Below are 14371 nucleotides of genomic sequence, written 5' to 3'. Positions count from 1 at the left end.
GCCCGGTATATGCGTAACAGATATAGTCTATTGGAGCCCCATTTTACATGTGATAGAACCTTAAATATATTTAGCGATTTGAGACATTTGAGTTTTAAGTTCCTAATATGTGGAACAAAAGTCAATTTCGAATCAAATACCAGTCCCAGAAACTTGTGTTCACTTTTTGTGGCTATTGGTATTCCATAGATTTGTAAAGAAGGCTCTTGCAAAACTCCATGCTGGCGAGAAAAACACCCACAGGCAGTTTTATCTGCCGAAAATTTAAAACCGTTTGTGTCAGCCCATTTTGTAACTTGTTAATTGCCAGTGGGACCCAACGTCCACATATTGAAGGATTACAGGACGAGACAGAAATTTGAATATCATCTACATATATAGAATATTGCACGGAAGGAGGTATAACACGAGCAATCGAATTCATCTTTACAATGAAAAGGGTTACGCTAAGACATCTCCCTGGGGAACTCCATTTTCTTGAAAAAACTCACTGGAAAGGGTTGTTTTCAATCTTACATAAAAAGTGCGACATTACAAGTAATTTTGGATAGCACCTAGCATTCTACCTCGGACACCAAGACCAAACAAATCCTTCAAAATTCCAAAACGCCAGGCCGTATCATGTCCATTCTTTAAATCAAAAAAGACTGAAAAACGGTGTTGCTTATTCACAAATGCCTCCCGCACAGTGGTCTCCAATCTAACCAGGTGATCGACCGTGGATCGAAACGAACAGAAGCCGCACTGATATTTGTCTAGAAGGTTGCTTTTTTCTATGTAATGCATAAGTCTTTTGTTTATCATTCTCTCCAGTGTTTTTGAGAGACAACTCCTTAGTGCTATCGGTCTGTAACTGGAAGCACATGAAGCATGTTTGCCTGGCTTAAGCAAAGGAATAACAGTGGGAAAAGACAAGCGCCAAAAGACTAGGACAAGGTAAGAAGACGACGACACAAGGCGCACTCGCAACCGAAGATTTATTTGTGGAAAAACATAGTCTTATATACACTTTTAAAAACACCCACGTCACTTTCCGCGTGCCCACTCTTTATCCAAGAATAGACGTTCTTTTTCTGACAGAGTAACTGAAGGCTCGCTTATGCACTCATCTGCACCCTTCCTTATTGCATACGCCTCATGAATTTCCCTTGTAATCCTTTTGCTGTATCGCCCCAGGATTGCCACGTCATTGAAAACTGGTGTGCACTCACATCGGTTGCAATGCACAGTCAGGTGCCCCGAAGGTGACTGTTTTAAGGAAGCAGCATGCTCTGTTGCGCGATCATTTACACAACGCCCAGTTTGGCCTACGTAAGACCTCCCGCAAGAAAGCGAAATATCATACACAACACCAGTGTGACATTCTACAAACTTATTCTGCTGTTTTTTCTTACACGCGTCACTCTTCCCTTCGGGATCATTAATTTTTCTGCATAACGCAGAAAGCTTTTTAGGGGCTGAAAAAACGACAGGAACGTCGTAACGTTCCGCCACCTTTTTTAAGTTATGAGAACCTGCGTGAATGTAAGGCATTACAGCGGTTCTTATTTTTTGACGTTCAGGAACGTTTCTTTCCGCACCCCTAAATTTCTTTTTGAGGCCCTCTGCAGCTTGAACAATGGATCTCAGCGGAAAACCCGCACTTGCGAGCCGATCTACCTGTAGAAGGAAACTCCTTCCCATTTCTTCAGGACAGGATTTGTTCAGAGCGGCTCCTAGGCACGAAGAAGCAATACCTCTTTTCACTAACTTGGAGTGGGCAGAATTAAAAGGGAGTACTGCTTTCTTGGAGCGAGGCTCGTAAGCCCAGCACACATGGTCATCTAAGAATTTTAGTTTTAAATCCAAAAATTGTAACGAGCCCTCCGTGGTCCTCTCATGAATGAATTTTAACCGATGAGAGCAGGACGTGAACAGGCCGATTACGTCAGCCACCTTGTTATCAGTGAGTTTGTTCCCTGGGAGGGCGATGACCAGATAATCATCAACATACCTGTATATTTTAAAAAGGCTATCACCTCCGAGCTTCTCAAGAATAGCGCGGTCGCAGTGTGCCAAAAAAATGTCGCACAGAATAGGCGCAACCCGCGAACCGATGCAGATACCCCGTTTTTACAAAAACACCACTCCACCAAAGGAGACATAGGTGTGGTCAAGGTAAAAAGATGAGAGTTCAACGAAACCTTCAACACTTAGCCCGCAAGTGCTACGAAAGGCTGTTTCACCACTGCTCTCGATGCAACTTCTAACAGTGTTAAAGAGGACGGCATGCGGAATTGAATAAAAGAGATCCTCAACATCAACAGAAAAAAGCGTCGCACTTCCCTCTACACCCTTCTTTCAAAATTCAATCACTTCTTCTGAATTACAGACCAAAAATTCATCCAGCAGTTTTAGGCTTGATAGGTGGGTGCGGAGAAACGAAGATACCTGGATCTGCCACGTATCTCTTTCAGTAACGATTGCTCTAAAAGGTACATCTGCCTTGTGGGTTTTTGCCGTAAAAAACCCTGTCTCCTTTGGTGGAGAGGTGTTTTTGCAAAAACGGGGTATCTGCATCGGTTCGCGGGTTGCGCCTATTCTGTGCGACATTTTTATATTTTTTTTTTTTGGCACACTGCGACCGCGCTATTTTTGAGAAGCTCGGAGGTGATAGCCTTTTTAAAATATACAGGTATGTTGATGATAATCTGGTCATCGCCCTCCCAGGGAACAAACTCACTGATATCAATGTGGCTGACGTAATCGGCATGTTCACGTCCTGCTCTCATGGGTTAAAATTCACTCATGAGAGGACCACGGAGGGCTCGTTACAATTTTTGGATTTAAAAATAAATTCTTAGATGACCATATGTGCTGGGCTTACGAGCCTCGCTCTTAGAAAGCTGTACTCCCTTTTAATTCTGCCCACTCCAATTTAGTGAAAAGAGGTATTGCTTCTTCGTGCCTAGGAGCCACTCTAAACAAATGGTGTCCTGAGGAAATGGGAAGGAGTTTCCTTCTACAGGTAGATCGGCTCGCAAGTGCGGGTTTTCCGCTGAGATCCACTGTTGAAGCTGCAGAGGGCCTCAAAAAGAAATTTAGGGGTGCGGAAAGAAACGTTCTTGAACGCCAAAAAATAAGAACCGCTGTAATGCCTTACATTCACGCAGTGTCTTATAACTTAAAAAAGGTGGCGGAACGTTACGACGTTCCTGTCGTTTTTTCAGCCCCTAAAAAGCTTTCTGCGTAATGCAGGAAAATTAATGATCCCGAAGGGAAGAGTGACGAGTGTAAGAAAAAACACCAGAATAAGTTTGTAGAATGTCACACTGGTGTTGTGTATGACATTCCGCTTTCTTGCGGCAAGTCTTACGTAGGCCAAACTGGGCGTTGTGTAAATGATCGCGCAAGAGAGCATGCTGCTTCCTTAAAACAGTCACCTTCGGGGCACCCGGCTGTGCATTGCAACCGATGTGAGTGCACACCAGTTTTCAATGACGTGGCAATCCTGGGGCGATACAACAAAAAGATGACAAGGGAAATTCATGAGGCGTATGCGATAAGGAAGGGTGCAGATAAATGCATAAGCGAGCCTTCAGTGACTCTGTCAGAAAAAGAACGTCTATTCTTGGATAAAGAGTGGGCACGTGGAAAGTGACGTGGGTGTTTTTTAAAAGTGGTTATAAGACCATGTATCCATAAATAAATCTTCAGTTGCGAGTGCGCCTTGTGTCGTCGTCTTCTTACCTTGTCCTAGTCTTTCGGCGCTTGTCTTTTCCCATTATGAACCAACTGGCCCAACTCACCATTTTGTTGGAATGACAGTGGCCACCTTGCAAGACGACGGGAACTGACCCTTCGACCAAACACGGTTGAATAAGTACAAAATGAGTTCAAGCGTTGAGGGATGTAGGTGGCATAGCATAGTGTAGTGAATACCATCAGGGACAGGGGCAGTCTGCTTGGGACTATGCAATACTGCCTCAAATTCATGTAGTGTAAATGGTACATTATAAGGTTCTTGATTGCCTCCTGAGGTACTTATAGACGTTTTCTCAGCGTGGAGTTTATGCCGAATGAAAGCTGACGTATAATGATCAGAGCTTGAGACATACTCAAAATGCTCTCCTACAAGAATAGCTTGCTCCTCAATACTTTTGGGGCAGATTCCATGTCTAGTCAAAAGAGGGATAGAATATGCGCGGTAGCAGCCATTGATCTTATGAAGTCGGTCCCATACCTCTTTGCACGAAACAATGCTGTTTATGGAAGATGTGTATCCCTTGAAGCTATCTCGCTTAGACTTCCTGCAAATCGACCGAGCGCGAGATTTCATTATCCTAAAGGTGATGAGATTAGTTTGTGTAGGGCATCGGCGGAAAATTCCCCAAGCTTTGTTCTGTTTCTTTTTTGCTATGCGGCAGTCGTTTTTCCCCCATGGTTTCGGTTTCTTGGGAAGATGTGCTGATGTCATGGGTATGGCAATGATTGATGCTTCTAAAATATGCTTGGTGATATGCTCAGTTATGCGATCAATGGAGAGCTCATGGAGAGATGTACACACCAAAAGGGATGCTTGTTTAAAAACTGACCAGTTTGCTTCGTCAAGCTTCCAACGGGGTGTACGCATTGGAAGTGTAACCGGTCGCCCAATGCGATTTAAAATTATGGGAAAATGGTCACATCCAAATGGCTTAGGATTGACCCCCCATGAGAAGAGAAAGAACAATGTTGGGTCACAAAGCGAAAGGTCAATGGAGATAAATGAGCGGGTTGGAGCACTAAAAAATGTAGCCTGCGAGTTGCTGAACAAGCATGACCCCGTAGAAGAAATAAATCGTTCAATCATTGATCCTCGCGTATCACATCTTCCACTACCCCATATAGGGTTATAAGCATTAAAATCTCCAAGGATTCAAACGGGTCGTGGGAGTTGGTCATACAGACACTCAAGTTCGTCCCGAGTAAGAGGATGATTAGGACGTATGTAAATGGAGCAAACTGGCATCAAGCGTAGAAAAATGTTTGAACAGCAGTAGAGGCTTTAATACACGACGTTTCGGGAAGAGACTTCCCTTCTTCAAGTGTGCAGAAAATAGAGTTTCAAGGCGCTTTTAGAGAGACCAAGGAGAGGAGGAACATTGAAAAAAGCGGAAGAAAAAGGTCATATAAATAATAGCACAAGTAAAAACACTTGAGCATGAAAAAACTACATTCCAACAAAACACACATAAAAAGAAAAAATAGAGAAGTAGTAGTTTTAAGGGTAACACGGTCGCGGCACTCGTTAGCGAAACCAAGAAAATACATCACAGGCAACGGCCTCCGTCAAGTTAGAGTTAGAGCTCCAGATCCAGAAAAATAACAACATACAGGGGTGAAGTCGAGTGAGCCCAAGCCAGTATAACGCCGAAGCAAACGAAGGTCATAAATAAGCCCGAAGTGTGTGTAAACGGACACCAGAAATGTCACACGTGGGTGGCACCGCTCAACAGAATACCGAGAAATTCTCCTTAAAACGCCTCCCAACACAATCTCCCTCCTCCCCGCAAAAAAAAAAAAAAAAGGAAGAGGAGGGAAGTTACCGGGCGACGTCCCCACATCCCAATGTTTCTAGCTCTCCCCTCAAAGAGCTTTAGCTCTCCCCCGCTCTCCTCTGCGATGGGGGAGGTGGTTTGCCTGTAGTATACTAAAAACTAAAGACCTACAACAGCCTATACAAGTTTCCTTTTGAAATGTTCATACCAAGCGGGGTTAGGGTTTTAAATTTAGATATATAAAAGGACTCTATTTTTGCGCGTAATAACATTTTTGAGACTGCTTTCCACGATGATAATTTTTAGGTGCGTATGAATGTCGTGGTCGTCGGAGTTAAAGGGCCCCTGAAAAGGAAAAAAAAGTTTTTTTTAAACAGTCTGGTTGGGACACGCGTGTCAAAAAATAAATTTTACGCAAAAAAAAAATTTTTAGAGCAATATTGACGGCGAGAGATTTATTTGAAGTTTTGCGCGCAAATTCCATGGTCATTCAGCTCGGCTTCTCATTGGTAGTGATGGTCATTCAACTCAGCTTCTCATTGGCCAATAGAATGAGTGACAGCTTAGATGTTGGTTTTAAAATCTTCGTAATTTTTTGAAATCGCCTGTTGAATTACATATTTTTAGGTTTAAGAAACAGTCCATTGAATGAACGTCGTAATTGTTTCCAAACGTTCTACAAAATCGTAACTTCCGTTCGGATATCGGAACAAACAGAAGCTTCGCCATTTTGTTTTCTGTCATGGTCGCCGTCTCGTAACGCGTCTCGCGTACGTCGTGTACCTCGGGTGGTTTTATAGTTTTATCGCGTTTATATGTGAAGACCTCCTGAAGAGAGCTTGTTGCTTGTGTTAGTTAGTCATCGTAAGTACTTAGGAAGTTGCGCGGGGTGCCAGGTTTTTTTGTTTTTCTGCTCTTTGCGTGATTCGTGTGTCCCGTTTACCCCATCTTTTATCTGTTTGCTAGTGCGCGCCAGTGCCAATATTTTTTTTTTTTTTTGAGATGTTGGTTTTTGTAAAGCGGCGGCGATGTCGGTTTCCGTAAAGCGACGGCGCTGTTCCGTCAGTTGCTGCAAGCCTAGTGATCGCGATGCCGAGTGTATCAGCAGCCTTGCTGTCCCAGATCATTTGAGAGCTACTTGGTTGGAGGCAATCGGGGGTTCGTCTAGCGACACAGTTCTTCGGGTATGCTCGCGACATTTCGCTCCGGATGCTTTCAAGACGCGCACAAAGGTCACGGGACGTCTGCAACTGAGACGCGGGGCGATCCCTACGCTGTTCTTACCGACGGCAACAGCAGCAAGTGCAACATCATTGGTAAGTGACTCAGTCAAACTTCATTGTCTACTTCGCTATGATAGAGCTTCTAGTATTACATTGTCGCTTTTTCAAACTGTTGTGCGTGCAACTGCAAATCGTTGTAACGCTGCTAACTGAGGTTCACTGCGTAACTTTTACATAAGGTAGAAGTTGCAAACACAGCTTACCATCAGTGGCCTTCTGTGGCAACCAGATTCTCCACTAAACGAAATATCAATAATACATCAATACATCTTCTTTTATATGTATTCCAACCAGCTGCCAAGGGGATCAAAACTGAAAAGGCTAGCAGCTGCGTCTCGCAGTGACAGCCCTGCTGGAGGCTCCATTTCAGTGAGTTTTCTACCGCTTCCCAGTGTGCAATGTATATTGGGTGCAAGCTGCATGTTCTACTACAATTATCTTGCGCGCAGCAACCGGCAGAAGCGTGGCAAGGGCAAGCGGCTGCACATGGATCCTGCGATGCTAGTCAAGGAGCTGGACCAGATGTACGAAGCCTTTGTACCATTCTGGTGACATTTTTTACTGTGGCCATTCAACCCTTTCATTGATTTTGAGAGCAGATTTTTATATGCATCAGGCACACAGACAGCAGCTGCAAATGTTTACTTTTCTGTAGGTTGCTCAACTTCTCAGCTGGCCCAAATAGAGTTGACTCTGTGTGCAGGAGCATTATATTGCACTCAGCCTCCCTTGCATTGTGTTGTAGGCTTACTGCTCCCGGTGTTCTGCCCCTCGTGCAACCGTTGGCACACAGACGGACACTACAGGAATTGGCACCGTAGATTGTGTGACACCAGTGTGTGAGTATGACAGAGTATTTAATTAACTTAATTATTTTGGCAATGCATCAGCATGTTGACAGCCTTTTCTGTAGACTTCATACTAAGCTTGCATTATGTATTGCATCTCTAGCGTCATCGGTCGACCAAGGGTGCAACGCCGCTGTGCTCGCACCACAACCAAATGCAGGGTCCCCAGGAGCGCCCAGACCAGTCGAACCTGCCACAGCTACCAAGGCTCGGGTGCTGTTGCCAGTCCCCGGCACGACAGGCGCTACAGGAACGGCCACTGTTGACCCTCTGACACCAGTGTGTGAGTATGACAGAGTATTTAATTAACTTAATTATTTTGGCAATGCATCAGCATGTTGACAGCCTTTTCTGTAGACTTCATACTAAGCTTGCATTATGTATTGCATCTCTAGCGTCATCGGTCGACCAAGGGTGCAACGCCGCTGTGCTCGCACCACAACCAAATGCAGGGTCCCCAGGAGCGCCCAGACCAGTCGAACCTGCCACAGCTACCAAGGCTCGGGTGCTGTTGCCAGTCCCCGGCACGACAGGCGCTACAGGAACGGCCACTGTTGACCCTCTGACACCAGTGTGTGAGTATGACAGAGTATTTAATTAACTTAATTATTTTGGCAATGCATCAGCATGTTGACAGTCTTTTCTGTAGACTTCATACTAAGCTTGGATTATGTATTGCATCTCTAGTGTCATCGGTCGACCAAGGGTGCAACGCCGCTGTGCTCGCACCACAACCAGATGCAGGGTCCCCAGGAGCGCCCAGACCAGTCGAACCTGCCACAGCTACCAAGGCTCGGCTGCCATCGCCAATCCCCAGCACGGCCCCCGGCTTCGGAGCCCCGAACGAGCCTACCAGTGAAGTCGCTAACCGTCGCAGCTCCACACCCAAACCATCTGAGGACGACCAAAGTGCAGAGCAGGTAAGTTCTGGCGATGAGCCGAATATGCCTTGGTACGCAGAGGACAACGATGGGCTGGAGGACATGTCAGATAACTCCGGTGACTCGGACAGTGAAACAAGTTCCGACATGGAAGAGGGCTCAGACCTCTGCTTTCAAGCTGCGAGCGACGTGGGCCTGGGTGAGGAGTTCCGCATGACTCGTACAATGCGAGAAGGGGCTACTTCACCGGAGGTGTTTACACAGAAATTTGTTTAAAGAAGGATAAGCATCCAGGTTACTTTGCTGGTGTGACTGCTCTGAGATGATAGCTGGGCAAAAATTTAGCATTGGAAAAAAAATCTGTCAGAAGACCACTGTCTCAGCAGTGTTTCCCATACTAATGCTATGCCAGCTCCTAATCACTTCAAATATCCTTACATTGAAGACGATGACACGGAGGACGACTATGATGCGCCTGGTGAACCCGACAGCTCCTACGTGCTCTCTGCAAATGAGAGCTTCCTGAGGTAACAGTCTTCGAAAAATTCCAGTGTGTATTAAAGTTGAATTTACATTTCTAGTGATCAACAGGACCGTGAAGAGGTGCCACCCCAGAAAGAGGGCAAGTACATTGTTTTTGAGGGGCAGCTCCTGGAGCTCTTCCGGGTGTGCCACACGTGTCTTGCTCCTTGCCGCAACACCACTGTAGTGAAAGGCAGTCTGCTGACAGTGACAAGCACCTGTGAGAACAAGCACACGAGAAAGTGGAGGAGTCAACCGATGCTGGGGGGCAAAGGAGCAGGAAATGTTCTTTTTTGTGCCGGCATTCTCTTTTCAGGTGCCCAGGTCGCGACTACCTTCAGGGTGCTCGAGTCACTTAACATTGCGATGATCACGGAGCGCATGTACTACTACTACCAGAGTGGTTACCTGCTGCCTGTGGTGAAGCAGGTCAGCTAGTACTGAAAGCGGTTCTGAAAATGAAATGACAGTCTTACCCACTTAAATGCCATTATTGCTTGCCAGGTGTACGAACGACGCAACAGCGAGCTCTTGGAAGAACTACGAGGCAAGAACCTTGATCTGGCTGGCGATGGCCGCTGCGACTCTCCGGGGTTCAGCGCCAAGTACTGCACATACACCTTCCATGAGGCGAGCACCAAGAAGCTGATCCACATTGAGCAAGTGCAAGTTCGTGAGGTAAGATTTACTAACCAAGGCAAAAGTGGTTACTGTAGGACTGATATATCTCTTATTTACAATCCCTCATCTTTTGTTAAATTGTATAGTTTAAATGTATTTAGTCAGTGCAATGAGCATTTATGGGTGAACCAAAGAGAGTGGTAGACACGACAGACCTTCTGTCTTTGCCGGTTGATGCAGCTAACAACAACAGATATGGCATTGACAGCGACTGCTGAACCATTAAATGTATACATATTGTAATCAGACAGCTGAAGTGCCCTCGAGCAACGCCATGGAGAAGGTGGCCTTCCTCCGCGGCCTTGCCAAGCTCAAGGATCAAGGCTTCACCATTGCCTCTTTCATGTCAGGTATATAAAATTTACCAGAAGAATTTCGAATCTGCCTATGCTTTTGGGCTCTCTACCACGCAATCCCTCTTCTGCAGACCGCCACCCAGGTGTGCAGTGCCACATGAGAACCATGGAGAGTGGCACAAAGCACTACTTCGACACGTGGCACATCTCCAAAGGTTTGTTGTGCACATTGTTGTTTGCCTACTGGGTTCCTACATGCTGTGGATAACAGATGCCCCCTTTCCAAGGCGTGAAGAAGAAGCTCCTCGCAGCAAGCCGGAGTGGCCCTTGCAAGGATCTGGAGGTGTGGGTGCAGCCGGTAAACAACCACCTGTACCACTGTGCTGCACTGGGGGAAGGAAATGGCCCACTCATGGTAAGCATGTGGATGAGCCTCCTCAACCACGTGGTCAACAAGCATGACGGCCACGACGGACCCTACCACGAGTGCCTGCACCAGCCGCTCTCCGATCGCGCTTGGCTAGCTGTCGGTGAGTTAACTATTTTGTTCATTGTTCACCATAGCCGTGCTGCGATTCTGATGTGGTGGGGTGAGGGGAGGGAGAATGGACATGCCTTGATGATGTCACATAGCTGTATATGTACACTGCAGAACACAGTAAGCACAAACATGGCATCCGCGCTTTTCCATGTTTTCCTCAAACAGGGTATTGAAAAGCGGTCAGTTTTGCTGCCTAACTTAGAGCCCCTAATGAGCAGCTTTCGCTGCACTATTAGTTCCTATGAGAACCTTTCAGGTCTGAGAAAAGCCGGCAACAACTTGTTCGGGTTAACACTGTCACGCTCTCTACATTTTTCAGGTACACCAGCTTACGAAAAGCTCAGGAGTATCGTTGCAAGCCCGCGGCTTCTCAAGGATATCCAGCACCTGTCCCCCGGAACTCAGACGTACTACGTGGAAGCCTTCAACAGCCTGCTGCTAGGGTTCGCCTCCAAATCTCGGGTTTTTTCACCAGAAGGGATGGAAGCAAGGTAAAGCTAAACTGGCCTAATGGTTCCTTCCTCTATTCAGTTGACCATTTCTCAAAAAAATTTGCTATAGTATATTGTCACAAAATCTTCCTTATCAAATGTGAACAAAAAATTTCGAAAGCGTTAGGCGGGAGACGACGAAGTGCTAGAAGAGGGCACACAGCACTTGCTTTCAGTTCCTGACCAACCGAGCACGGCTGAACTTCCCTTGTGTATACGAATACATTTTATAGGAAGTTCGTTACGAAGGGCAGAACAATGTATGGCCGTATAAAAGTATCGCAACCGGCGGCGTAGATTCACCGAGCTCTCTATTTTGCGTGTGCCGACGACGTTTTTTGTCGCCTTTTATAACAGTAGCTGCCTTTGCACCGCCAAGCGAAGGGCTCGATCGCGTTGCATCACTTCGAACAGCAGCACTGATATCTACAGTCACCCGCTTTTTCTTCAACGACCTTGTCAAGGCTTCTTCAATACCGGCGTCAAATAGAAGCGATCGTGCTCGCCATCGCCTGCTTCCAGTTTATTCGGAGACCGTCTGGCACAGGGACGGAAGCAGAAACTGTGCAGAAGCGGGTTTGGAGCCGCGGGTTTTTTTGCCGTTCAGTAGGACTCCGACTCGAGTCACTCCGTTCGGAGGCAATGGAGGCGCTACTGAACGCGCCCAATGCTGTAAAGCTTGCAGTGCAGTGTATTGAAGATGGCTTGCTTGGGAAGTTGCTAGTAAAATATCTGAAATAATGCCAACGTGCCCTCGGCTCCCTGAGGCCCCACGACCCCCACTTTGCGCACTTCTGCTGTTGTGCATTGCTTGTAATTGGGAGGACAAGCCTGAGCAGAGCAAGGTCAAAAGTTCCGTTGGTTGTTTTCAAGCCAGCACCCTGTAAACAAGGCTTCATAATTTATCATCAAGTTTGGACTAGCTTTTCAAATTTGAATGTGCTACTCCATTTAGTGTATGAAATTTGTGCCCTGTTGAAACCTTATACTCTTGCGTTAATTCGGCCCCATGCTGTGTCTGTCTTTATTGTAGGACCTTGGTGGCTGTGCTTCATTTCAACGAAAATGTCGGGCGTGAGCAAGCCACAACCAGGGAAGGGGAGCTTTGCTTCAAGATCGCAACACCCAGATCACGGAAGGGCCACTCAACGGCACGCCCGAAGCCAGCCGACGCAACTTTTCGTATGTTATTGTGGAAACAGTGGGTGACAAAACCGTGACACGAGATATCGACTTGCAGAGTACCGTGACGAGCTCCTGGACGAGTTAATGGTCTGCCTGGGGAAATGGCCCACCTTGAAGGAGGCCGTCGCTGCGAATCCGCCGGACCATCCGCCGCCCATGTGTGCCAGCTATCCAAGGCCCCCCAAGAGCGAGCTGATTGTGGCAAGACGAACCCGGTTTGCCTCTCATGCCGGGTATGTTCACACGAGTAGTGAACATTTCTGGTAGCGTGGCTGCTTGATTAACAGCAAAAATATAACAAAAGCGTAGCCCCCCCTTCATCGAAGTGAAGGCACAGATGATTGTTTTGTGTTTTAATGCGAAAGCATTAACTGGTCTCATGGAGCGAGCTGACCGAAACGCAAAAAACGGCTCCTAGTTTCTGCCGCGACCCCAATAAGAGCGATTCGCCTTCGGTTCCATTGACTGGCGTGCATCGACGGAGCTCCCATTGGCCGCTGCGGCCTCCGAGATCCATGGCCTCCGAGTTCCCGAAGCGCGCGCGCGCTAGTACGTGATAGAACTCCGGCGCGAAAGACGAGCCGTACGCCATGTTTGAACAAAAGCCAAGCAAGAAGATGACAATGTTTATTAGGATGGCGTAATGTGCGATAACTGTACAAGAAAGACTAAGATCGAGTTTTTTCAGTACGCAGCAGACGACAAAGGGAGCGGCTTGCATGCTTTCGCATTTACAACTCGTAAGAAATGCTTAGGTGTACCTCGAGTTTTTTGCCTTCCACAATAGTCGGTGGCTGCTGGCTATTGTGTGGTGTAGCTCACACTGAAATTTGCACTGCAGATCATCTCAGAAGCTCATCTGAACCACCTACGGCACTCTCTTCACTGCAACCAGTTACTTGTTTATGGCATAAGGTATGCTACGGATGGAGCAGATTTTCTTTTTCCTGCAAGGTGCATGAGTGTATTGTCTGTCTGTGTAACATGTTTTCACTGAAGTAGAGGAAGCGACCCAACTTTGCAAGGCAAGGTTTGTAGCATGCCTTTTTTTGGTGTCACTGTCAGTCGTATTTATTCAAATAAATTGTTACTTTGTTGCTTTCTTTACAGCAGAGGTAAGTTCTTGTTTGCTGCCTGTGTGTGTCTTTTTTTATGTCGCAGGCAGACCCCAGGTTCACAAGAGGGCTCTCCTCCCCGCTGCCAGCCGTTAGTCACTGGCCATGAGGTAGGGAAGATAACGAAGCATATTTTTTATCCCTGCAAGCTGCAGGTGCACGCTCGGAACCTGAACGTTCCCTTGGAGCTCAAGGGCGGCCAGTCTCTTCAGCATGCATTGTTGCCTCGCTTTCTGTCTAGTCACATTTATTCGAATAATTTGTTGCATTGTTGCTTTCTTTACAGCAGAGGTAAGTTCTTGTTTGCTGCCTGTGTGTGCCTTTTTTTATGTCGCAGGCAGACCCCAGGTTCACAAGTGGGCTCTCCTCCCCGCTGCCAGCCGTTAGTCACTGGCCATGAGGTAGGGAAGATAACGAAGCATATTTTTTATCCCTGCAAGCTGCAGGTGCACGCTCGGAACCTGAACGTTCCCTTGGAGCTCAAGGGCGGCCAGTCTCTTCAGCATGCATTGTTGCCTCGCTTTCTGTCTAGTCACATTTATTCGAATAATTTGTTGCATTGTTGCTTTCTTTACAGCAGAGGTAAGTTCTTGTTTGCTGCCTGTGTGTGCCTTTTTTTTATGTCGCAGGCAGACCCCAAGTTCACAAGAGGGCTCTCCTCCCCGCTGCCAGCCGTTAGTCACTGGCCATGAGGTAGGGAAGATAACGAAGCATATTTTTTATCCCTGCAAGCTGCAGGTGCACGCTCGGAACCTGAACGTTCCCTTGGAGCTCAAGGGCGGCCAGTCTCTTCAGCATGCATTGTTGCCTCGCTTTCTGTCTAGTCACATTTATTCGAATAATTTGTTGCATTGTTGCTTTCTTTACAGCAGAGGTAAGTTCTTGTTTGCTGCCTGTGTGTGCCTTTTTTATGTCGCAGGCAGACCCCAGGTTCACAAGTGGGCCCTCCTCCCCGCTGCCAGCCGTTAGTCACTGGCCATGAGGTAGGGAAGATAACGAAGCATATTTT

The 14371-nt window shown here is 46.8% G+C and overlaps 2 protein-coding genes and 1 non-coding gene across 3 annotated transcripts; all 3 read left to right on the top strand.

The window, feature by feature from the left end:
* Nucleotides 1-7262: 7262 nt before the first annotated feature.
* On the top strand, nucleotides 7263-8215 carry LOC120848322. Its single transcript, XR_006076555.1, has 4 exons — nucleotides 7263-7326; nucleotides 7548-7641; nucleotides 7754-7933; nucleotides 8046-8215. It is a non-coding gene; the product is annotated as an uncharacterized LOC120848322 (transcript).
* A 366-nt stretch (nucleotides 8216-8581) lies between these two features.
* Nucleotides 8582-9240, top strand: LOC121047983. The gene is made up of 3 exons (XM_040503761.2): nucleotides 8582-8730; nucleotides 8977-9058; nucleotides 9123-9240. Exons 1-3 carry the CDS (start codon nucleotides 8595-8597, stop codon nucleotides 9238-9240), a joined length of 336 nt encoding a protein of 111 aa, XP_040359695.1. The 5' UTR covers nucleotides 8582-8594.
* LOC115309486 lies at nucleotides 9133-14258 on the top strand. Its single transcript, XM_040503919.2, has 8 exons — nucleotides 9133-9482; nucleotides 9558-9731; nucleotides 9982-10084; nucleotides 10162-10245; nucleotides 10318-11062; nucleotides 12096-12244; nucleotides 12303-12480; nucleotides 13089-14258. Exons 1-8 carry the CDS (start codon nucleotides 9312-9314, stop codon nucleotides 13108-13110), a joined length of 1626 nt encoding a protein of 541 aa, XP_040359853.2. The 5' UTR covers nucleotides 9133-9311; the 3' UTR covers nucleotides 13111-14258.
* The last annotated feature ends 113 nt before the right edge of the window (nucleotides 14259-14371 follow it).

Source organism: Ixodes scapularis, unplaced genomic scaffold (genome assembly GCF_016920785.2).
Source record: "Ixodes scapularis isolate PalLabHiFi unplaced genomic scaffold, ASM1692078v2 PGA_scaffold7__128_contigs__length_106722199, whole genome shotgun sequence".
NCBI lineage: Eukaryota > Metazoa > Arthropoda > Arachnida > Ixodida > Ixodidae > Ixodes > Ixodes scapularis.
This window is presented reverse-complemented; position numbering and strand designations above follow the sequence as displayed.